Source organism: Stegostoma tigrinum, chromosome 44 (assembly GCF_030684315.1).
Source record: "Stegostoma tigrinum isolate sSteTig4 chromosome 44, sSteTig4.hap1, whole genome shotgun sequence".
In the NCBI taxonomy this organism is placed as follows: Eukaryota; Metazoa; Chordata; class Chondrichthyes; order Orectolobiformes; family Stegostomatidae; genus Stegostoma; species Stegostoma tigrinum.
The window spans coordinates 11,014,741-11,039,267 of record NC_081397.1 but is presented as its reverse complement, the minus strand read 5'-3'; the positions used below and the strand labels follow the sequence as shown (position 1 = coordinate 11,039,267).

The 24,527-nt window shown below is 43.5% G+C and overlaps 1 protein-coding gene and 1 long non-coding RNA gene across 4 annotated transcripts; one reads left to right on the top strand and one right to left on the bottom strand.

The window, feature by feature from the left end:
* Positions 1-8,617: 8,617 nt before the first annotated feature.
* LOC132206972 (histone H1-like) lies at positions 8,618-9,925 on the bottom strand. Its single transcript, XM_059642115.1, has one exon. It carries the CDS (start codon positions 9,884-9,886, stop codon positions 9,248-9,250), a length of 639 nt encoding a protein of 212 aa, XP_059498098.1. The 5' UTR covers positions 9,887-9,925; the 3' UTR covers positions 8,618-9,247.
* Positions 9,926-12,450: 2,525 nt separating this feature from the next.
* LOC132207074 (uncharacterized) lies at positions 12,451-24,435 on the top strand. Of its 3 annotated transcripts, none has more exons than XR_009443309.1 (4): positions 12,451-12,586; positions 13,393-13,473; positions 18,736-18,817; positions 24,218-24,435. It is a non-coding gene; the product is annotated as an uncharacterized LOC132207074 (long non-coding RNA). The 3 variants fall into 3 exon arrangements; XR_009443307.1 differs by having other exon boundaries at positions 12,451-12,662; XR_009443308.1 differs by lacking the exon at positions 12,451-12,586 and adding an exon at positions 12,882-13,149.
* Positions 24,436-24,527: the final 92 nt, after the last annotated feature.

Here is a 24,527-nt window from a genome sequence, read left to right as displayed (position 1 = left end):
TTAACATGGGACAAAGTAACCATGGTAGCCCAAGCCAAACACAGACACACAGCAATTCCGAGAGGCACGGTTTTCCATGCATACTTCAATCAACAAGATTATAGAATCGGACCCCAAAAATGAAAACTCAGACAGATCAAAACCAGAAGTGATAGTAGTCACCATAATGGACCATACAGTATAAATTCCACAGGGCGTGGAATAACATTGACTCATTGGAGGCTCCACTGATGATACCACTGAGCATGGTGATGAACTTATTGAAGAAAAGCAAGCCAGCTCAACATTATCCGCTGTCCGAGCTGCAGATCTCGCAAAACACTTGAAATGCTGAAATTTGTTCGAACTGGGCAGGTGTGCATTGTGAATGGTGGAAAAAAACAAAACTTCTATTTCCTCTGTGTTGTTGGAACAAATCTCACTGGAAATTGACCTCAATGTGTGTCTGACTCAATCTGGTCTGTGACTGTGGAAAGGATGCTCTCTGCTCTGACAGCGGTAACATACCTTCCGTTTGTGAGAAGCAGCTGGTCACACTTGGCTTTGTGCCGAGGGAATATTACTTTCTCTTAGTCCCTCACGTATTTGCCTGGAGGAAGACAGAAGAAAACCCTCCTGCAAGTCAACATCAGCCAAGTTCAGTGATATTTCATTATTGGATGCAATGTTCAGTTAATAATCATTACAATATTTAATTTCAAGCCAGGAATCTGAACAGAATTAGGTGTTTGATTCCACTCTTGATCTGAGCTGCTTCTTTGTCTTGTGATTTTTCTTTTTGTTAATTCCATACCAATTGAGTGAAGTCCAGAAACAAACTAAGTGTCCAGATCCATGAATGGGACTACACAATGTGAGTGGGTCTGTGGATATGAGTTTATTTGTTGATCTATTCATGTCTCACACATTGGTGAGCCTTTGTTAAATTACTTATGTATTCACACAGCAGAGACTGACGGGGACCTGTGAGATTCTGCCCTGTGTTTATTTGAGAAGTTATCAAATTGGACTTGACTGTGATTATTTTTTTCCCCCCCCTTTGTGAATATGAGAATGCCGTTGTAAGTCTTTACCTGATTGTTGGTGATGTGGGAATGTTCGTGTCAGTGTCTGCAAGGTGAGTATACTTATCCATCTGTGCCAGTCGTTTTCTGCTATCTGAATGTCAGAGAGCAGGCTTCAGACTGTGCTTCTCAGTTTCTGCTATGTCAACACGTGAGCTTGGCTTTTCATCTTTACCTGTCAGTTCCGAGCTTTGAATGTGTGGGTGCAGTTGTTAGCGTAACCTTGAATGTTTCTGCTTGTAAAAATGCACCATATTCATTCAATCCTAACAGTCATTTTCAGACATGTGAATATGAAAATGTAGTTATCCGTCTGTGATTGTCAGTTTCTGTTCTGTAATTATGAGACTGTGCTTTTCAGTGCGTACCAACCAATTTCTGTTGTATGAATGAGATTGTCATTATCAATCTGAACCTTGTCAGTGTCTCCCCAGTGAATATTCTTGTGTAATTATCAGGATTATACCTCTAGGTTTCTGCTGTGAATTATTAATTAATTAGTTCTCTTGCTTTCTTGTAACATTTTGCAGGAAGGATTATCCCATCCCTGTCACATATTGCAAAGCAAATGTGTGCCTATGGTTATCAAATCTGTACACTCAGTTTTTGTCATGTGAATGAGAGGGTGCAGTTATAAATCTCAGTTTCTGCAATGATAATGGAAGTGCAATTATCAGTCTCCATCAGTTTCTGCTGTATCCATAGATGGGTTTAGTTATTATCAGTACATGTCAGTTTCCGTCACATCAATGTGTGAGTGTTATCAACCTGCCCCTGACAGTTACTGTAATGCAGGTGGGTGACTGTAGTTATTAAGCTGTAGCTCTCTGTTACTGCCATGTGAATGAGTGTAGTTGTGCACCTACACATCAGTTGCTGGTGGTCAATGCATGAGTGTAGTTGTCACTTCTATACCTGTTTTGTATTTGCTTGTCAGTCTGAGTTTAGTAATCGATCAGTTATTGTCAGATTCTGCTGTGAAAATCTGATAGTTATCAAACTGTACCTGTCAGTTTAAACAAATATGAAACTGGGAGTTTTATTATTAATCTGATTCTGTCAGTTTTTGCTGTGTGGATATGATAGATTTGTGATCAAAAGTTCAGGAATAGTGCCAGATGACTGGAGGGTAGCAAATGTGGTTTCCCTGTTCAAGAAGGGGAGTAGAGACAACCCTGGTAATTATAGACCAGTGAGCCTTACCACAGTTGTTGGTAAAGTGTTGGAAAAGGTTATAAGGGATCGGATTTATATTCTAGAAAAGAATAAAATTGATTAGGGATAGTCAGCATGGTTTTGTTAACGGAAGGTCGTGCCTCACAAACCTTAGAGTTCTTTGAGAAGGTGACCAAACAGGTAGATGAGAGTAAACCGGTTGATGTGGTGTTTATCGTTTTCAGCAAGGCATTTGATAAGATTCCCCACAAGACGCTATTGTGCAAAATGCGGAGGAATGGAATTGTGGGAGATATAGCAGTTTAGATCGGAAATTGGCTTGCTGAAAGAAGACAGAGGGTGGTAGTTGATGGGAAAGGTTCATCCTGGAGAGCAGTTACTAGTGGTGTACCGCAAGGGTCGCTGTTGGGTCCACTGCTGTTTGTCATTTTTATAAATGACCTGGATGAGGGCGTAGAAGGATGGGTTAGTACATTTGCAGACGACACCAAAGGTCGGTGGAGTTGTGGATAGTGACGAAGGATGCTGTAGGTTGCAGAGAGTCATCGATAAGCTGCAGAGCTGGGCTGAGAGGTGGGAAATAGATTTTAATGCAGACAAGTATGAGGTGATGCACTTTGGTAGGAGCAACCAGAAGGCAAAGTACAGGGCGAATGGTAAGATTCTTAGGAGTGTAGATGAGCAGAGAGATCTCGGCGTCCATGTACACAGATCCTTGAAAGTTGCCACCCAGGTTGACAGGGGTGTTAAGGTGGCATACAGTGTTTCAGCTTTTATTCATCGAGTTCTGGAACCAAGAGGTTATGGTGAAGCCATACAAAACTCTGGTGCGGCTGCACTTGGAGCATTGTGTGCAGTTCTGGTCACCGCATTATAAGAAGGATGTGGAAGCTTTGGAAATGGTGCAGAGGAGATTTACTAGGATGTTGCCTGATATGGAGGGAAGGTCTTGAGGAAAGGCTGAGGGACTTACATTACAGAGAAGAAGGTTGAGAGGTGACTTGAAACATATAAAATAATCAGAGGGTTAGATAGGGTGGATAGGGAGAACCTTTTTCCTCGGATGGTGACGGTGAGCACGAGGGGGCATAGCTTTAAATTGAGGGGTGAAAGATATAGGACAGATGTCTGAGGTAATTTCTTGACTCAGTAGTAAGGGAATGGAACACTTTGCCTGCAACGGTAGTAGATTCGCCAACTTTGGGTACATTTAAGGCGTCATTGGATAAGTATATGGACGTACATGGAATAGCGTAGGTTAGATGGGCTTGAGATCGGTATGACAGGTCGGCACAACAACATCGAGGGCCAAAGGGCCTGTACTGTGCTGTAATGTTCTACGTTCTATGTTTTGTCATTAACTACCAGACGAATGTCCGAGTCCATTTACCGGTCAGTCCCTGTCAGTTTCAGCTGTGTGTCTGATTGTGCAGTTATAAATCTGTAACTGGTAGTCTCTGTTACATGACTATTTCAGGACATTTATCAATCGTTCCCTATCAGCCAGTGAGTGTGCTGTGAATGTGCTTAGCAATTTGGATTTGCCAGTCCTGGTATTGAAATATAAATAATTTCTCCTTGTCAGTTTCTGCTCGGTGTGTTAATGAGTGGAGTTAGAAATCTGTACCTATAATGTTTATACCACATGAATAAGAGTACAGATGTCAATCTTTCTCTGTCTGTTTCTGCTCTGTGAATATCAAAGTATAGTTATCAATCTGTACATGCCAGCTGCTGCTTTGTGAACCTCCGAGTTTAGTTATCAGCCCAAGCCTGTCAGTTTCTGCTTTAAGAACGCAGGAGTGCAGTTATCAGCCTGTGCCTGTCAGTTATTGCTCCATGCATTTGTTTTGTGCAATGGATTGTGTAATGTAAAAGCAAAAAGGTTTTGTAACTCCAAGAGAGCAGAGTCTAACTGACAGAAATTGTATCAAGGGCTGTTCTTCAAGGTGACATCAGCTTTTCTGTGTACACAGGAACAGAATTTTGTGAATAATGCTGAGGGAATAGATTGATGTGGCATTCCTTTCTTTGAGTCTAAAGAAAAGGGCAATGAACAAATCAACTGTATTCAGCTGAATGACCACGAGGTTCCTTCTACAGGGAAGGGTATCGGCTAATTCACTTAAATTATACTACCATGGATATAACAGAACCCTGCTCTGTTGTGCAATGGCACATGGCATCAGCAATACACTGACAATGCGCTGTCGTGGGGATGAAGAAAGAAAAAGGAATTGTATTTTCTGTCTTACAGTGGAGAAGATTTAACCTTATTGAATATGGTCGAACTGTGAGAAAGTAAAATTTGACAATTACAAGATTTAGTTAAATGGATCATTCTTCGTTGCTTTAAATGATGATTACATCACTAACGTGAAGAAACAGCATTCTGTTTTCTTGCGTGTTTCTGGAATATTTCATTGGGAGGGACAAGTGACACTAGAAAACTGTTTAACTTAGTTGCCAAATTCACTTCAATGCTTCACCCCACACAAAAAAAAGAAATTTTGCAAGACAGACGGAAAATATGGTTTCTATTCCTGAAGGTGAACACATTGAGAATCACGCTGTGATAAGGTAGATTGGCAAATCGTATACTGCCATGGCACACTTATTGAAATGGAATGCTGGCTGAACGGGATCAGAAATGTCAGGTGCTTGTTTTTGTCTACTATCAACCCCATGGGCTGAAAGGTATTTTTTTCTGTCTGGTAGACTCTCTTGCTTTTCTTAAAACAGAGCTGTAAACATTTTCTATGTATTTGCTTCTGTTCCCTGCAGTGTGTATGACAACAATGTATACCCAGTCTTTGTATGTTATGTGTTGATACAATGAGCATATTTGGGACTCAGTCAGCAGCTTTGTCTATGTGTTTGCATGTGCTCAGTAGTGATTTGCTACTTGTCAGACGTGGTTGTTCAAACTATGTAACATGTCTTCCTTTGAGGGGGTAACAAGGTGTAGAGCTGGATGAATACAGCAGGTCAGGCAGCAGAGGAGCAGGAGAGCTGACATTTTTGGATTGGACCCTTCTGTCAGAAATGGGGGGGGGGGGGGAAGAGGGAAGAGAAAGGGACTCTGCAATAAATAGAGAGAAGTGAGGAGATGATGACGAAAGGTGGATAAAGGACCAGATAGGTGGAGAAAAGATGGCCAGTCAAGGAGGCAGGGCTGGAGCCAGTAACGGTAAGTGTAGGGAGGGAGGTCAGATTTGGGTTGAGGGAAGGCTGACAGGTCAAGGAGGCAGGGCTAAGGTTAGTAGGCCAAAGTGCGGGTGGGGGTTGATCAGTGAGGTGGGAGAAGCAGATTGGTTGGAGAAAAGATGGACAGGTCAAGGAGGCAGGGATGGGTTTGGGGTGGACAGATTTTGACGCCCTTGTTAAGAACATTGTGCTGCAGGGCTCCCAAGTGAAATACGAGCTGCTGCTCGTGCACCCTTCCGGTGGCAATGTTGTGGCACTGGAGGCGGCCTGGGATGGACATGTCGTCCAACGAGTGGGAGGGGGTGTTGAAGTGGTTCATGACTGGGGAGGTGCAGTCGTTTGTCACGATGTGAGCGTAGGTGTTCAAAGTGGTTTCCAAGCCTCCGCTTGGTTTCCCCAATGTAGAGGGAGCCACATCGGGAACAGTGGACACAACACAATGTATTACTGGACATACAGATGAACATCTGTTTAACATGGAAGGTTTTCTTGGGACCTGGGATGGAGATAAGGGGAGAGAGATATTGGGGCAGGTGTAGCACTTCCTGTGGTTCCAGTGAAATGTGCCAGGGGCGGTGGGGCTATGGGGAGTGTGGAGTGGATGAGGGAGTCAGAGAGAGCAGTCCCTCTGGAAGGTTGATAGGGTTGGGGAGGGAAAAGTGTCCTTGGGAGTGGGGTGAGATTGAAGGTGGCAGAAGTGGCGGAGGAAGATGCGTTGAATCCTGAGTTTGTTGGAGTGATCCGTGATGACAAAGGAGATTCTGTCTTTTTTGTTATTGTGAAGAGGGTGTCTAAGGGGCAAGTTGCAGAAATGAGAGCGATGAGGTCAAGGGCATATTCAGCCACTGTGGAGTGGAAATGGCAGTCCTTGAAAAACAAGGACGTCTGCAATGACCGGGATTGGAATGCCTCATCTCGGGAGCAGATGAAACAGAGGAAGGAATTGGGAATAGGGGATGGCATTCTTGCAGGAAGGTAGGGGAGGGGAGGTGTATTCTAGGTAGCTGTGACAGTCGGTTGGCTTGAATTAGTTACCAGTTTCCAGAAATGCAAACAAACAGAGTTGTCCAGGAAGGAGAGAGATGTACTTAAGATGGTCCAGGTGAAGTTAAACTTGGGGTGGAAGCTGTTAGTAAAGTGGATGAACTGTGAGTTCCTTGAGGGAGTACGAGGTGGCACCGATACAGTCATTGAAATAACAGAGGAAGAGGTGGGGGTGGGGACAGTGTAGCTGCAGAAGAGGGGCTGGTCCATGTATCCTACAAGAGGCAGGAATAGCTTGGGCCCATGTGGGTACCCGTGGCCACCCAATTTGACTGCAGAAAGTGGGAGCGTGAGAGACAGTGTGCATCAACGGGGCAGTCGGGTATGTGGATTTTGGGGATAAGGCAGAAACAGTTAACATGGCATTGGGGAAAGATGAGGTCAGAGGCTGTTGGCAGGAGAGTACCTGAGGTGCTGAGGTTGAGGATGGTCTGGGAGTTGATATTGTTTTGGCGATTGGAGCAGGGTCATGATCAAAGGGGGTGGTAGGAGGAGTCTCTCTATCCGGTTTGAGATATTATAAAACACCTTTCCGAAATGCAAACTTGATCCAGTTCCTGTTTTCAGTACTTTCAACAAGGAGTCAGCTGTTAACATTTCAAACATGATGTGAATGTAAATGGGCGACAAATGATATTAATTGGAACGAGCATGATGTCAATTGACAATGAAAACAAAAAAAATAAACTTGCCTTTCCTCAGTTGTGCTTGGTTAGTTGTTTCCATGGACAAGTCTCTGGAAATTGAGCTCATACAAGTCTGATCCAATCCACTCTGACTATGGAAAAGATATTCTCCATTCTGATCACAGGAACATGCCTGGTGTTAGTTAGAAGCAACTGCTCACACTTGGCTTTGTAACAAGGAAATATTGTTTCTGCGAGTACTTTCCTGGAGGAAGACAGAAGAGTTATCTCCTGTAAATCAACATCAGCCAAATTTGACAATATCAATCAGATTAACATATATTCAGTGAACAGTTTTTAGGGTGTTTCGTTTCTTGAACTTCAGCTCCCAAAGCAACAGAACTCCAAAATAAACCTGTTGGACAACAGCATAGAATTCTCTTGACACAGTCTTTTCTTTAAAGGGCATCAATTCAAACACAAGTCTGATTCCATTCTTACATCGAGCTGCTCCTTGTCTGAGGAATTTTTTTTCAAATATGTAATTCGATACCAACGGAGTGAGATTCAGAAACTGAGCAATAATTGCAAAGCTCCATCTGAGGTGCGACCTGAAGATGCTACACTGTTGACACAGCTCATGTTACCAGATCCCAACACACTGTTGAAAAGAACAGCAGCCGCTGTTTCAAATGTGTTTTTTCCCCCCGAGACGTATAATCTGTTAACTCCAATCTACGTCCTTTATCGGAAGCCCCACAACTGGCAACTAACAGCGTGAAACAGCAGCCAAACAATGAATTTCCATCAGTGTTTAGAAGACTAAAAACTACAAGACTGATCCCCAGCAGCAGCTTCTTGCGGCTGTGTCTCCCTCAGCAGGCCCACACACAGCCCGAGAAAGGCCTCTCTCTCCCCGCCCCCAGGCCGCTCACTCCAAGTTCCGGGACCAGTTCCTGCTCCCCTCCGCCTCTGACCAACAGCCCCCGGTTCTCCCTGAACTGAGCGCGAATCAGTGCCGGTCTCGGAGCCCCTTCTGTGTCCCAGACTCACATCTCGATGTGCTGCTGGAAGGAGCCTGCTGTTCCCTCGCTTCCCTGGGCGCTGGTCTCTCCATTGCGGCCTGTTTCAAACAAACCTCTTACATTCACTGAGTCAACACTCCTCAATGCCATCACTGGGGGAGGGTCTCACGCATGCGCTCCTTTCATCGGCTGCCGGCGTCTTGGTGGTTTGGGAGGAAGGAACACCCCTGCGCTGCTAACACACCAATTTGCTTGAAACCGACCTTGCCCACAGCGCGGACAGGACACGGGATCATTGCCTGATCTGTCTGTAACAGGCAGGAGGGAAGCGCGGAGATTGATACAGCCCAGGCAAACTGATCAACCGGCCGTGTAACCGTGGGTAATCAATCTTATCAAACACGCCGAATTAAACTTCTTCAAAGCGATTAATTGCAAAATCCCTTTTTTTCGGGACATGTTTATTTCTCCCAGATTGTAAACATTCCGAACACAATTTGGAATTACTGCCTGAAATGTGTTTCGCAGGTAAATGGGAGGAATACACCGTTAAAACATCGCCAGAGGTCCTATCATCAAAATTAAACAAATTAACATTCCTGGAAGGGTTAATGAGATGCATTTCCTGCATTATGTAAGATTTGTGTCTGGGCAGAATTACAAGTCGCGGTATGAAATAGCCAGATGCAGTTCCAGTGACCCTCCCCATGTGATACCATCCCCATTCTCAGTCTCTGCTCTCGGAAATGTGATATTTCAGTTACTCGAATCAATTCAAGTTTATGCTGTGTCTGCACTCGGAACCGGGACAGGGATCATTTGAGAGATAGACGGAATTACAGATGCTGGACAATCTGAAATAACAAGGTGTAGAGTCGGATGGACAGAGCAAGCCGAGCAGCACCAGAGAAGCAGGAAGAAGGATCTGGGCCCGAAACGTCAGCTTTCCTGCTCCTCTGATGCTGCTTGGCCTGTTATGGTCATCCAGCTCTGCACCATGTTATTTCAGGGATCATTCGATCCGGGCTCAGCTCTTTCCTGAGAGATGTGGGCGGCTCTGAGAAGAGCCTTTGGGTTCAGTTTGTTACATGTTACACGGACTGCTTCATTTCTTTGCTGCTTTCTTGGTCACTTTCGCTTTGGGCTTGGCCTTCGGTTTCCTCGATTTCGGGGCCGGCTTGGCGGCCTTGGGGCTCTTGGTCTTTGTCACCTTCTTCACGGGAGTCTTTTTCTTCGGCGCTGCTTTCTTCGCCGCTTTCTTTGGCGTTGCTGCCTTCTTGCCGCCCGCTTTCTTGCCTGTTGCTTTCTTGGCTGGGGACTTCTTCGCTGCCACCTTCTTGGCCGTTGTTTTCTTCACGGCTGCTTTCTTGGTGGCTGCTGCTGGTCTCGCCTTCTTTCCCACTTTTGCCTTGACTGGATTCTTTGCGAGTTTGAAGGAGCCGGAGACGCCCTGGCCCTTCACCAGAACCAGGGAGCCTTTCGCCAGGCACCTCTTAGCAGCCATCCTGATCTGTGCATTTTGCTTCTCCACATTGACCCCGCTTCTCTGCAGCGCCTTCTTTATAGCGACCAGAGACGTCCCCTTCCGATCGCTGTTCTCCCCGACAATCTTCACAATCCGCTCGCCCAACCCGGGACCGGCTGGTTTCTTCATGGGAGCCGCCGCCTTCTTCTTCTTTGGAGACTTGGGTTTGGTGCTGCCGGAGGCTGGAGGAGCCGTTTCGGCGGCTGCACTGTCGCTCATGTCGGGAACTCTGCGCTGAATCTCTCTCTGTCAGACTGAACTGGGTCAGCAATGAAGCTGCTGGTGGCGGCACTGAGCAACTTAAAGGCAGCGAGCGGACGGCGCGGAGACAACCTGCCCTCAGCTCCCTGCTCCTGCTGCCTGTCTGTGTTTCTCTCTCGGCACAAACTCTCCAATTCCTCTGCCATTCCGCATCTCCAGAGAGCCAGGCTCGATCGTTCCTGACCCTGACACGGGAAGGTTTGCGGCTGAAAGGTTTTCACTCGAATTGACGGCTCCGTTGTCGATTTTACCGCATTTTGCTGCTGCACTGATCGCGCTGTCTGAGCTGAGCGCTGGCATTATCATCATTTTTAGACTGAAATCTTGAAATCAACAAATATATTGCCTTGAATTCTATCTTTAGGGTTTAGTGGAGGAGCAGGGGGATGATTTGAAATGAAAATCTTTTTGATTTGCACAAGAGAGACGTGGAAATATCATGATATGAGCGGACACACAAGCACATTTACGTGTGACTATCCCGCCCGCCCTTTTCCTACAGTCTCTCTGACTCAATATTCACATCCATACAGTCACAGGCCAGAAATATCTCTAAATGTACCTGTGGGAGGATGTACTTTCTCCCCCTTTCAGCCTGTGCTCCGGTACCCAGGGAATTAGTTGTAGTTTTTCTCCTCAGTAATTGTGAAACTCTCCGAGGTTTGTGCGCCGGAGATTCGCTCTGCTGCATATTCAGCTGCAAGAGCCAATCATCTGGTTTGAAGTTACATTGATCACCGAGATCAGTTTTTTTTTCAATTGCAGTGACAATACTCAACATCGTTTCTGGGAATCACACTCATATAAACGTAAAGAATAGCAACTGGGCAAATAACACCCATCAGCCCTTCAAACCTCTCCTCCCACTCACCATGAAAATGGCAGATCATCCAACTCAATGGCTTGTCTCTGTTTTTTTTCTCCCACAGAGTCATACAGTGAGGATGCAGACCGTTCAGTCCAATCAGTAGAGGCCGAGTATAATACCAAATTGAATTAGTTCCATCTACCTGTCCCTGACCTATTTCTTTTCAAAACTGTCGTGTTTATGCACTTCTCCAAATGTCGTTTTAATGTCATTATAGCCACGTCGACCATTTCGACAGGTAGTTTATTCCACATCCTTCCGTGTTCTATGTTTAAAAAACGCCCCTCGTGTCTTTTTTTTCAATCTCTCGCCTGTAACATTAAAATGTCCGCCCTGGTTTTCTATTCCCTCCATCCCAAACAAAGTTCAACGACCATTAACTCTGTCTCACCCCATCAGTATTTTACAAACTGTGAGAAGGTGACTTCTCAACATCCTACTCTCCAGTGAAAAAAAGCCCCAGCCTATCCATGAAAACACGGTGTGGAACTGAATGAACCTAGCAGGTCAAGCAGCATCTTAGGGACAGGAAACGTTATGGATCTTGACCCCTATCCATCCTTTCTATATGACTCGAGCCTTACATACTCTGCAAATACTAGTGAATCTCTTCTCAAATTTCAAAAACGGTGTTAAATAGCCCTCTAAAATGACAGTTTTGTAGACTGTAAAAAGACCACCATCCATACTCACGAATATATCAATTTGAAAGGGCTTGGGCAGTTGATGTGGAGGAACACCACCTTGATACTAGGCACGTTCCCCTCCAATCACGCACAATCCTAACTTGGAAATACGTCCCCTTGCCTTCACTGTCTCTGAATCAAGACCCTGGATCTACCTGCGAACTGCAATGTGGGCAGCACATGGACCAGAACTATTTTAGAAGGTGGCTCAGCACCAACTTCTCAATGGGGGAAACTAGGGACGCGCAATAAATGCTGGACCAAGCCAGAGACGTCCTCTTCCCAGGAATGCGCAAACCAGAAAAAACAGGTGGGTCATTCGTTGCGGTAACCCATTCATCACAAGGTTTCTGCCTGCAGCATACTGAGAATAAAATCAGTCATCAATTCCAAACTGGTATTTGCATCGGGCCCAGGGATATTATTACACTCCTCTGGTCCGGGTGTGGCTTTAGGACGGCCCACCTGACCCAGAAATAGGGAAACTACCTCTGCGCTGCAAGACTTCCCACAGCAGTTACATTCTGCCTTCGTCATAATGTCGCATTTATTCCATCGCTCTGTGAGTCAATATGGGACGAAGGCCAGCAGAATTAAATATCACAGTTAACATGAGATCAGACGTGATTTTATTGATAGTAGAGAATATTAAATGGGCCGAACGGCTGCCAGCTTCTCCGCTTCCCCACCAGGTTGTGAGAAAGCCGGGGGGAGGCAGATATTAACATGACCCGGGAATGAGCTCCATTGGAGCTTCACAAAGGGCCAATGCCCCAGTTTGAAACACTTTATGCCATTTCCCCCACAGCCTCCATTCGCTTTGCTTAAACTGGGAGGAAAGGGAATTGGGGAAGTAACCAATTGATGTTTGTTTCTGGGACACAGCGGGGAAAGCAGCGCATGCGTGATCCTTGCTATGCCCACCCCGAAAAAGCTGCTTGTTGCTGACCAGAGGAGCGCATGCGTGAAGCTTTCCGCTGAGCCGCTATTGAAGGGCATTGACTCAGTGAGTGGAAGAGGTTTGTTTGAAACAGGCCGCAATGGAGAGACCAGCGCCCAGGGAAGCGAGGGAACAGCAGGCTCCTTCCAGCAGCGCATCGAGATGTGAGTCTGGGACACAGAGTGGGCTCCGAGACTGGCATTGATTCGGGCTCAGTTCAGGGAGACCCGGGGACTGTTGGTAAGAGGCCGAGCGGAGCAGGATAATAAAATGTGAGGCTGGATGAGCACAGCAGGCCAAGCAGCATCTCAGGAGCACAAAAGCTGACGTTTCGGGCCGAGACCCTTTATCAGAGAGCGGAGCAGGAACTGGTCCCGGAACTTGGAGTGAGCGGCCTGGGGGCGGGGAGAGGGAGGCCTTTCTCGGGCTGTGTGTGGGCCTCCTGAGGGAGACGCAGCGGCAAGAAGCTGCTGCTGGGGGTCAGGCTTGTAGCTTTTAGTGTTCTAAACACTGATGGAAATTCATTGTTTGGCTGCTGTTTCACGCTGTTAGTTGCGAGTTTGCATTGAACCGTGAATAAAACAAAGCAGTGTGTGCAAACGGGCTCATCCCGCGAAGGAGAAATATAGCAGTCACCGGATTAAGAGTTTCCAGCAAAATATTTGAAATCGTGCCTGTTGTGCTTCCCTTCAATAGTTCGTGTATTGGGAGCTGGATATTGAACCGTGTAAGCATTCCATTCGTGGATCTGGTTAGCTTTTGTATCTTAGTAAATTGTTTTAGAATTTCGCTAAAAGAAAGAGGAGGAACCCGGGTTAGTTGTGTAACCGGACTCTTTTCTGTTCGACTCGTTGGCTTTAAAACAAGGAATTATCATGAGTATTCACGAAATTTTCTATTGATGAGCTTTGATATTTTGAAACTCGGTAGATGTCGATTTACGGGAGAATTCTCTTTTGTCTTTCTCCAGGCAATTATCTGATGTGTCAAGACAATGTCACGTTTCCGTGGTGCAACACCAAGTGTGACTAGCTGCTCCTACTAACAGCAGGTATGTTCCCACTGTCAGAGCGGAGACTGTCCTTTCCACAGTCGCGGCTTAAGTAAGACTCGCATTGAACGCAATTTCCATAAAGAAACAATTAAACCAGCGAACAAATGCCACCAACAAAATACAAAATGTAACCTTTTTTTTCCTCTTCTCAATATAAACTAACCCAGTTCCAGGAAAGTTTATCTTTGACAGCCCATTGTCATTCACAGCATTTGAAGAGAATAGATTGAATTTATGTCACAAATATACTCTCAATAACTACATTGAATTCACATTAAGCGAGGGTATTTTTATAGTTATAATCCAGGTATACAACCTGATCACAAGGTTTAGAGCTGGATGAACACAACAGGCCAAGCAGCATCATAGGAGCAGGAAAGCTGATGTTTCTGATGAAAAGTTTAGGCCCAAAATGTCAGCTTTCCTGCCCCTGAGATGCTGCTTGGCCTGCTGTCTTCATCCAGCTCCACACCTTGTTATCTCGGATTCTCCAGCATCTGCAGTTCCATTTAAGTCTGATACAAACAGATCAAGTTGTTACAATGACCATATATGGAGTAGGTATTGAGTACAAATATGGAAGGAAACTTTTGATGTTTATCAGTGACTGAGGACAGAAATAGTAAACAAAAACAGAATTTTCTGGAAAAGCTCAGCAGGCCTGGCAGCATGCGTGAAGAGAAATCAGAATTAATGTTTCGGATCCAGTGACCTTTGCGCAGAACTGAGGAAGTGTTTGAAAAGTTAACCATGATTTCTCTTCACGTGCTGCCAGACCTGCTTTGCGTTTCCTGCATATTCCATGTTTGTTTCTGACTTGCAGCACCTGAAGTTTTTTGAGTTTTTATTTAGGACTAAAATTATCTTTTGATGAATGATGTCCCATACAAAGACACAGAAATTAAATAATGTGAAATGCAAATGCACTTTCTCTGCCAAAGCCTGACAAGTAGAGAATGCAGCATGGTCTGTCAGATACAGAATAAAATTCTCCAAATAAATAAATGAAAAAAAAACTCAATATCCCAGTACACAAAGTGAAACTAAGTATCTCAGTAAAACTGGAAACAGCCTACACTGACTCACAGGGCCAGCTTTTTTAAAAGAAAAATAAGCTTGTCTGTCCATTTCTACATGATATCTTTACACTGACGCACTATCCAACACTTGGATTCATGAAAATGCCTCAGAAATACAGACCAAGTACATGTCAGAAGCAGGCCATTCAGCCCATTGTGCTTGCTCTAGAACATTTGTACTCTTCAACTGTTTCCACAAATTGTTGAGAATATAATCTGCTCTCCACCTCCTTACCCCCTCAGACTGACAGAAAGCTCATAAACTGCAAATGGAAATGGGGTTAAGGCTCACTCTCTACGCCCTCATAACTATTCTCTCAGATTGAAGCACAGTCACAGAATATCACTGGTGGCCAGAGAATAAAACTATTTTGATGCACAAGAGTAGAAATTGATTATTTTGGATTGAGAACTTCACTCTCACAGTCACACAGCAAAAACTGGTGTTTGCAACAATTACTAAACTCACAAATGGACATAACAGAAACGGAAAGGCATACATTAATAGTTGCTCTTGTTCACGTTGCAGTAACTGACAAGAAAAGAATGATAATAACTCTCACATTCTCATTGTTCAAAACAGGAGAGGGGTTTGACAGTTAATAGGAGGGCCGTGGGAAGTGTTCCCCAACAAAGACGCCAAGGTGTTTGTGTGCATAGTTCATTGAAAGTGGAGTCGCAAGTAGATAAGGTGGTGAAGCAAGTGTTTGCCTTCATTGGTCAGTGCATTGAGAATAGGAGTTGAGATGTCATGTTGTGGCTGTACAGGAAATGTTTTGGGTCCACTTTTACTGCTTAAAGTTCTGGCCAAACTGCTGTCGGAAGGAAGTTGTTGAACTGGAGAGGGCGCAGCAAATATTTACAGAGATGTTAGCTGGACCAGATGGTGTGAACTGTTTGGAGAGGGTGAACAGGCTCGGGCTTTCTCCCCTGCAGCGTCAGAGACCGAGGGGTGACCTTGTAGAGGTTTATAAAGTCATGAGGGGCATGGATAGGGTGAATAGCCATGGTCTCTTTTTCTCGGGTGGTGGAGCCGAAACCTTAAGGGCATAGGTTTACAGTGAGAGGGTCAATGTTAAAAGAGACCTGAGGGAGATTTCGTTAGTGCAGAGTGTGGGGCATGTCTGGAACAAGCTGACAGAGGTACGCCTTGTGGAGGGTACAATGATAAGTTTTAAACACCATTGGACGGGTAGATGAACAGGTCGACATGAGAGGGATATGTGCAAAATGCTGGCAAATGGGACGAGGTCAGATTGGGATGTTAATCTATTGCAGACCAGTTGGATGAAAGGGTCTGTTCCCATTCTGTTTCACTCATGGACGCTGTGATGCTCGAACTGATTCTGTACATAAATACAGATACTGCAAGGACAAGTCAGAGTCTGGGTATCCTGCAGTGAGTGTCTGGTCTCCTGCTTCCCCAAATCCTGTCCAACATCTCATGTGATCAAGTCAGGAATGTGATGGTTTAGCCCCACTTACCCGGATGAGTGCAGCTCCACAAACACACCAGAAGCAAGATACCATCCAGGAGAGAAACACTTGATTGGCTGCACATCCGCAAACGTCCATTCCCTCAGACACCAATACTCAAGCAGCAATGTGTACCTTCCAGAAGATGCACAGCTGGAATTCACCAATGCTCCATAGACAGTGCCTTCCAAGCCCACGACCACTTCCATCTAGATACCACTGTGACACAGGGTGCCATCCAATACTTATGTGTTGCTTCAGTGAGAATGTCCCATTTCTTTCATTTCTCTGTATGTTCTTTCAACATTGAATTAATATTTATGGGACGAAGGTCAAGGTGAATTAATACTACAGTTAACGGCTCACTTGGATCAGATATTGTCATTGAACAGTGGAGCAAATTGAATGGGCCAAATTTTCAATCCACTTCTTTGATTCCCTGCAGGAGTGAAACTCCAGACCGAGGACAAAGACTCGGGGCAGGCGGAATTCAGGCCCGTGGCAGTATTTCGTCAACCAGTCACCAGATCATGCGGGGAGAGGGCCACAGCCACCCCTCTTGAAGATGCAGTTACATCATTAATTTTTAGCTCAGATTGGAAAGCGATTGATGACTCTGATTCTCACAGTGGAATACAGTATTATACATTTTGTTGCAGTGATTCAATGCAACGGGATCACTGTGCCTTTCCCCTTATTCTATACAACGAATCCTTTGAAACTCCTAATTGAAGATGGGCCCTCTATTAGCCAGGCCAAGAGTCGCCACAATCTCATAATGTTTAACAGACAATGTAATCACCAGGCCATGGGATCTTTCCATGCATCTATTAATTCGCTTTTCAAAGTTACTGGCTGTACACCTTCAGTCATGCCCCAGAATCGCTTACCTATCAGGCTAGCTTGAATTCTGCTGTCAATTGTATTAATTTTGTGTCTCTATTAAATTCTGTTACTCCTCTTATTTTCCCACTGTCTGAATTATAATAAAACAGACAGTTGACTCCTACTAGGAGGCCAGGCAGCATCAGAGTATCAGGAAAGTTGATGCTTCTGAAGAAGAGTCCTGACCCACAACTTAAACTTTCCTGCACCTCTGATGCTGCCTGGCCTGCTGTGTTCCTCCAGCTCCACATTGTGTTATCTCCAACTGCAGCATTGGCAGGGCTTACTATTGCTGAGTTGATTCTTACGACTTGCTGTGAGATTCATGATATTAATTGTATTATAAAGTGAGTTTTATTTAAAGCATTATGCTTACCCTACTCTTAGCTCTGTTGGAGCTAATGAATTGTGAGCCATTTGCTTCTTATTGGATGCACCAGGCATTCCTTTAGTGACATAGGAAACCTTCTGGTGACTAATTAACTTTCATACCCATGTTTGAATCTTCTCCCCTAATGCTTATATATAGATTTAGAATTACATTGAAATCCATCTGAAGGATCTTTAACTGGAACCAATTTCTGAATCGTGTGAATATTGCTGCAAGATGGAGTTATCTGCTGTTTTCATGATGAGCTAGGCCAGCTGTCTTTGAGATGATTGACACCCCTCGTCCTAACTAACTATATTCATCTAATGGGACAACATCCTTTCATTAAAGGGACTGAAGTCAATTGCTTATCAATTTTAATGAACTTGTTTGATTCTGTAGATTTTTTTATGAGCCATAATCCCATGAGTTCAACTGTTTGTTTCTTGCAGAATTTACTGTCCCCTTCAATCTTTGTTGCAAACCTTCAAACTGTCTCCAACAAATCTTGCAGCTGTTGTTTGTGCAATGCTCCCTTTTGCCTCGGAATAACCTCTTCTCCAAAGTACCATTGTGGCTTTTTTCATTCGTTCTGTTTAACCACGTGTCAGTCATAGGCAGCAGGGCTAGAGGAACAGCTTAGTTGCCAGCCATTCGGTGTCTCTTCGACTTGGGCAGCCCGAACATTGCTCATTCAATTCTGAGATAGCTGGAGGCAGGGAGTTATTAACATGACCTGGGGAAGAGTTCTATTATTGCTCCACAAAGGGCCGACGCCTCAGGTTGAAGCATTCTCTGCCCTTTTCCCCACAGCCCCAGTTGCTTTCTTCACAGTGGGAGAGAAGGGAGTTAGGGAATGACCCATTGATGTTTGTTGTTGGGAATTATTGGGAAAAGCAGTCCATGCCATTGGTGGCCCTGCCCCAAATGCTGCTTGTTTGGCTACTGTTTCACACTGTTTATCGTCATTGTGCAAAGAATAGTGGAAACACAGGCAAGATGGTGGAAATATAAGAATCCTGTAAAGGACGCAGATTGGAGTCAACAGATTATATGTCTCGAGCAAAAACATTTGAAATAGTGTCTGTTGTGCTTCTTTACAACAGTTAGTGTGTTGGGATCTGGTAACACAAACTGTCAATATTACAGCATCCTCAGGTAGCACCTTTAGATGCAGCTGTGCAATTGTTCAGTTTCTGGACCTCGCTGAGTTAGACCTGTGTTTGAATTGATGGCTTCAAAGAAAAGGCCGAAGTCTCACGATTTGTGTGATAGTCCAATAGGCTTATTTTAAAATCTCAAGCTTTTGGAGCTCTGCTGCATTGTCAGGTGAAGTTGAAGAAAAGAAACATCCTAATAATTATCAACTGAATGTACGTTAATCTGTTTGAGATTGTCAAACCTGGCTGATGCTGATTTACAGAATGTTTCTCTTCTGTTTTCATCCAGGCAAATACATGAAGGACCAAGACAGTGTATCATTTCCTTGGTGCAAAGCCAAGTGTGAGCAGCTGCTTCTCACAAACAGCAGGTATGTTACCGCTGTCAGAATGCATCATTTCCACAGGCAAAGAGCAGTTTGAGTCAGAGACACGGTGATCTCAATTTCCAGAGAAATGCATTCAAGCCAACAGTCAAATACAAGCAACAAAATACAAGTAGTTTGTTTTCTCTCTTCCCAATGCACCCCTCCTCGGTTGCTATAATTTTCTTCATTCATAGCCTACTGATATTTACAACATTTTTGAAAAGTCACAGACTGAATCTTCATCTGAGACGGACACCGAGGAACTGCACTAAATCTGCATTTAGTAAGCATGTTTTTCAAGTTACTGTCAAGGTGAAGAAATAGTTCATGCAGTTACATAGTTACTTCGCACAGTGTGAGTACAGATATGGAAGAAAACATTCACGTTATCAGTAACTGAGCAGGACGGTGTCTATGTTTTGACAAATTGATGTCCCATGCATAGAGAGAAGAATTAAATAATGTGACTTCCAAATGCGTGACATAAAATGGTTACTGAGAGCACATAACATAAACTGCACATGCGCGCGCGCACACACGCACCGACTTACTGAGTGATTTACAATGTATTCCAAATACATACATGCACCGTTCCAACACACATTCCTCAACATCTAATAGCCATGAAGACCATGTACACTTCAAGCCTCAGCACATGTAACACTAAAAATGATTTCTACTCTCAGATTTCAGGTCAGAGAGCTAGCCTTCTATGAAAGAGACAAACAGAACAAAAAGTGAGCTCAGTTCTCCAATCTCCATGCACTCCCTGTAGGATTTAACTACATGGTAATGGCCATGGTCATAAATTAAGTATCAATTGTTTGCGACATCATCAAAAAAAATTGTGTGAATTTTTTGACATACTGAATTCCCGTGAAGTAGTCCAAGTAGTAGATTGAACAAGAGATTCATTGTACCTCCAAATATCTCACGGTGTCTTAGACTGAGAGAGGTAACTAAAGTTTTTTTTTCCTTTTGTACAAACTGGAGGAATTGCATATCAGGACAAGTGACAGATTGAAACCTACATTGCCATTGAATTTGTTTACCCCAAAAACTGAATAGCAGAACCCACTGCCGAATATAAAGTTTTAAATCTACCTGAAGGAAATTAAATATTGACCTGAAAACAGGCAGAAAATAACATATGTTCAAGCAGATACCAAGTTTTTTGACTTACAATTAAGAATGATTCGTACAGTGAACTTGCAACAAAAATGTGCACATTAAACTCAACACATTCAAACCAGAGACTGACCAATATTAGAATAAAACTTAAACTGTACCATAGAATGAATATTGTGGAACATACTCAAACTTCAGCCGCACTGCTAGAGTTAGCGAATGGTATAAACACTGACGGTTTCACTTACAGCACCTTACATAGCTGCAGATAAAATCTTATTCATGTTAATGAGCAGATATTTGAACATCAAAGAAAACCTGCAGATGTTGAAAGAGCAATATTCAGCTGAAACTGACAGTCACAGATCGATTACTTCACTTGCACATTTACACAGCAGAAACTTGACAGGGAGAGAATGATAAATGCATTTACAAATCAGATAGCGACAGGTATAGCTTAATAATTAGTTTCTCAGATTTACAGGGCAGGATCTGACTGGCAGAAATGAGAGAAAATACTGTCTCAGCCAGAGAGAAGAAAGTGACAATCACATATCATTGAGGCAGAGAGTAGTAGTAGAAGGGAGTTTCTCAAATTGGAGACCTGTGACCGGTCGTGTTCCACAGGGATCTGTGCTGGGACCACTGTTGTTTGTGATATACATAAATGATCTGGAGGAAGGTGTAGGTGGTCTGTGCAGCAAGTTTGCAGATGACATTAAGATTGGTGGAGTAGCAGATAGTGAAGGGGACTGTCAGAGATGACAGCAGAATATAAATAGACTGGAGAGTTGGGCAGATGGAGTTCAATCCGTGCAAATGCGAGGTGATGCATTTTGGAAGATTTAATTCAAGGGTGTACTATACAGTAAATGGAAGAGTCCTAGGGAAAATTGATGAACAGAGAGACCTGGGTGTTTAAGTCCTTTGTTCCCTGAAGGTGGCAACGCAGGTCAATAGTGTGGTCAAGAAGGCATATGGCATGCTTTCCTTCATCGGATGGGGTATTGAGTACAAGAGTTGGCAGGTCATGTTACAGTTGTATCAGACATTAGTTCGGCCACATTTAGAATACTGTGTACAGTTCTGGTCGCCACATCACCAACAGGATGTGGACTGTTTGGAGAGGGTGCAGGGGAGGTTTACCAGGATGTTGCCTGGTATGGAGGGTGCTGGCTATGAAGAGAGGTTGAGTAGATTAGGATTATTTTCATTAGAAAGACGGAGAGTGAGGCGGGGATCTGAATGAGGTCTACAAAATCATGAGGGATATAGACAGGGTGGATAGCAAGAAGCTTTTTCCCAGTGTGGGGGACTCAATTACTATGGGTCCTGAGTTCAAAGTGAGAGGATGAAAGGTAAAGGGAGATATGTGTGGAAAGTTCTTTATACAGAGGGTGACGGGTGCCTCGAATGCGTTGCCAGTGGAGGTAGTAGATGAAGACACATTAGCATTTTTTGAGATCTATTTGGACAGGTATCTGGATGGGCAGGGAGCAAAGGGACACAGACCCTTAGAAAATAGATGACAGGTTAGACAGAGGATCTCGATCGGCACAGGCTTGGAGGGCGGAAGGGTATTTTCCTGTGCTGTAATTTTCTTTGTTCTCTTTATTCTTTGTATATCGATAACTACACTCTTGTCTTCACGTATCAGAAAACGACAGGGACAATGACAATTATGCACACATTCAGAATGCAAAATAACTGACAGGTACAGATTGATAAATATATGCACACATTATGAAAATGTAGAGATTGTGATCTATATTTGCACATTCACAGAAATTTGACATTTTTTTTGCAATGCACTCCCACATTCATGACGCAGGAATGGATGGGTATTGATTGACAACTAAACTCACATATGACACAGCAGAAACTGAGAGGGACAGTTTGATAATTACAATCACATCTTCACGAGCAGCTACTGACAAATACAGATCAATAACTACACCCAGTTCTTCACAAAACCAAAGTTAACAGGTACAGATTAATAACTAAATTCCTGTCTTGATGATACAGAAACTGCTAGGTACAGGTTTATAAAAATGCTCACACATTCCCCAAGCAGAAACTGACAGGAATATATTGAAAACAAAACCTCAGTTTCTGCTCCATGAATGTATCAGGGATAGACTGACAATTACACAAACACATTTGAATATTCTGATTTCAGATACTGACAGGGACAGATTGACAACTTCATTCATTGACACACACACACACACACACCCCTGAAACTGACGGGCAAACTATGATAAATGTATTCACACCTCTACAACTTTCTGAAGAAGGGCCCAGGCCCGAAACATCAGCTTTCCTGTTCCTCTGATGCTGCTTAGCATGCTGTGTTCATCCAGCTCTGTGCCTTGTTATAACAGATTTATAACTACACTGTCAGATACACACGGGAGAAACTGAAAGTTACAGATTGGTAAATATGCTCATGCTGGCATGCAGCAAAAACTGACACAAAAAAAAACAGCTCCTGTAAACCGTCATCAGATGGGTTTGAAAACATTTAACTGATCAATTCAACATCTAGCTAATAAGCATTCAGATATTTAGATTATCACCAGGAATTCTAACAGAACTGTGGGCCTGATTGCACTCTTGCCCTGAGCTGCACTACATTTGATCAATTTTAAAAACTTCAACTCTAATTGAGTGATGCACAGAAAGTAACCAACACCCGTACAGCTCCATGACTAGAACTACCTAATGCAAGCTTGTCTGTGCATATGTGTTTAGTTACTGATCCATGCATGTCAGTTGCTACCTGTTGAATGTGTGAGTGTAGTTATCAATGTGTCCCTCTAAATCTTTGGCAAATTACTTCTGTATTACACAGCAGAGACTGACAGGGAAACATTGGTCTAGACCAATCAATCATTGTAAAAATGGTACAGAACAGAAGGAGGTCATTTGGTGCATCATGTCCATGCTGACCCAAACACCCCCAGATGGGCATCACAATCACATCTTCCTGCACACATCCCATAGCCCTGCAGGTTTCATTCTATTATCCTTCAGAACTTGGTCCATATGTGACAGACCATCAAAAGAGGAGAGCCAAATTATTTTGTGAAGAATTTGGAAACTAAAATTTAACACTGAGGACCATTGGGTGAGTACCCAGGTTTTAGATAATGAGATTTTTTTTTGAAAAGAACCGTTGTTATGGAACAAGATGGACAGCCACACTCCATTGATCCTTCAATCTTCCTGCATTCGAAAACTGAGCATTTTAAATGTTTCATGTGAAGTGGAGAGCCAGTTACGATTTAAATTATTATTTTTTTAAATAAATGTCCATGATTATAAAATCTTCTAGCGTACAACAGAACAAAAAAATTCTAGTTCCACAAGATGAAGAATTTGAGAACAATCCTGCGATAAAGGTGGAGATGGTAGTTCCCCTGCCACCGTGATACATTTATGGAAATTGAATGCTGGTTGAATGGATGTAATTATTGGCTTGTTGTTTCTATCATTGCTGGCTTGGAGAGACAGGACTGTTTGCTGTGCTGTTGTTGTCTATGACTAGATATGTGTGAGTGATAATCATTTTGTATAGATCATGTATCTGTTGCTGGAGTTTAAATGGAACTCCATAGCTGTTAGTCCTTGGATCACATCTTTAGTTATGATGTCTGTATTTTGAACTAGTTCTGAGTCAGTCAGTACCTGTACCTGTCAGTCCATCCACGTGGAAACAAAGCAAGTAATATTACAGGTCCCGTCACACTTCCTCAGAACAGAGGTTCAACTTCAGAACATTCATTTCCATACTCATATGCTGATAGACTTGCTGAGATTTTGCAGCAATTTCTACTTTTGTTGCTGATTTCCAGCATCTGCAGTTCCTTGGTTTTTCTCATTTGTCAGGCATGTGTGTTTGAAGTTGTCATGATTTGATAAATGTATGCACACATTATAAAAATGTAGAGATTGAGATGAATGAAATGACATGAATGGATCAGTAACTAAACTCATATGCACAGACAAGCTTGCATTAGGTAGTTCCAGTCATGGAGCTGTACGGGGGTTGGTTACTTTCTGTGCATCACTCAGAGTTGAATTTTTCAAAATTGATCAAATGTAGTGCAGCTCAGGGCAAGAGTGCAATCAGGCCCACAGTTCTGTTAGAATTCCTGGTGATAATTTAAATATCTGAATGTTTATTAGCTAGATGTTGAATTGATCAGTTAAATGTTTTCAAACCCATCTGATGACGGTTTACAGGAGCTATCTGTTTTTTCCTTCCTGCAGACAAACGCTTGAAGGAACAAGGCAATGTATCATTTCTTCAGTACAAAGCCAATTGTGACCAGCTCGTCCTAACAAACAGCAGGTATGTTCCCACTGTCACAGCAGAGAACGTCCTTTCCACAGTCACAGAGCAGATTGAATCAGACACCATTGAACTTTAATTTCCAGTCAGACACGTTCAAACCGACAATAAAACAACACGGAGGAATGCCACTTTATTTTGCTTCTCTCTCCATTCAAAATACCCAGTTCAAACAGATTTCACCTAACATAACCCATTGACATTTACACCATTTTTGAAGATGGGTAG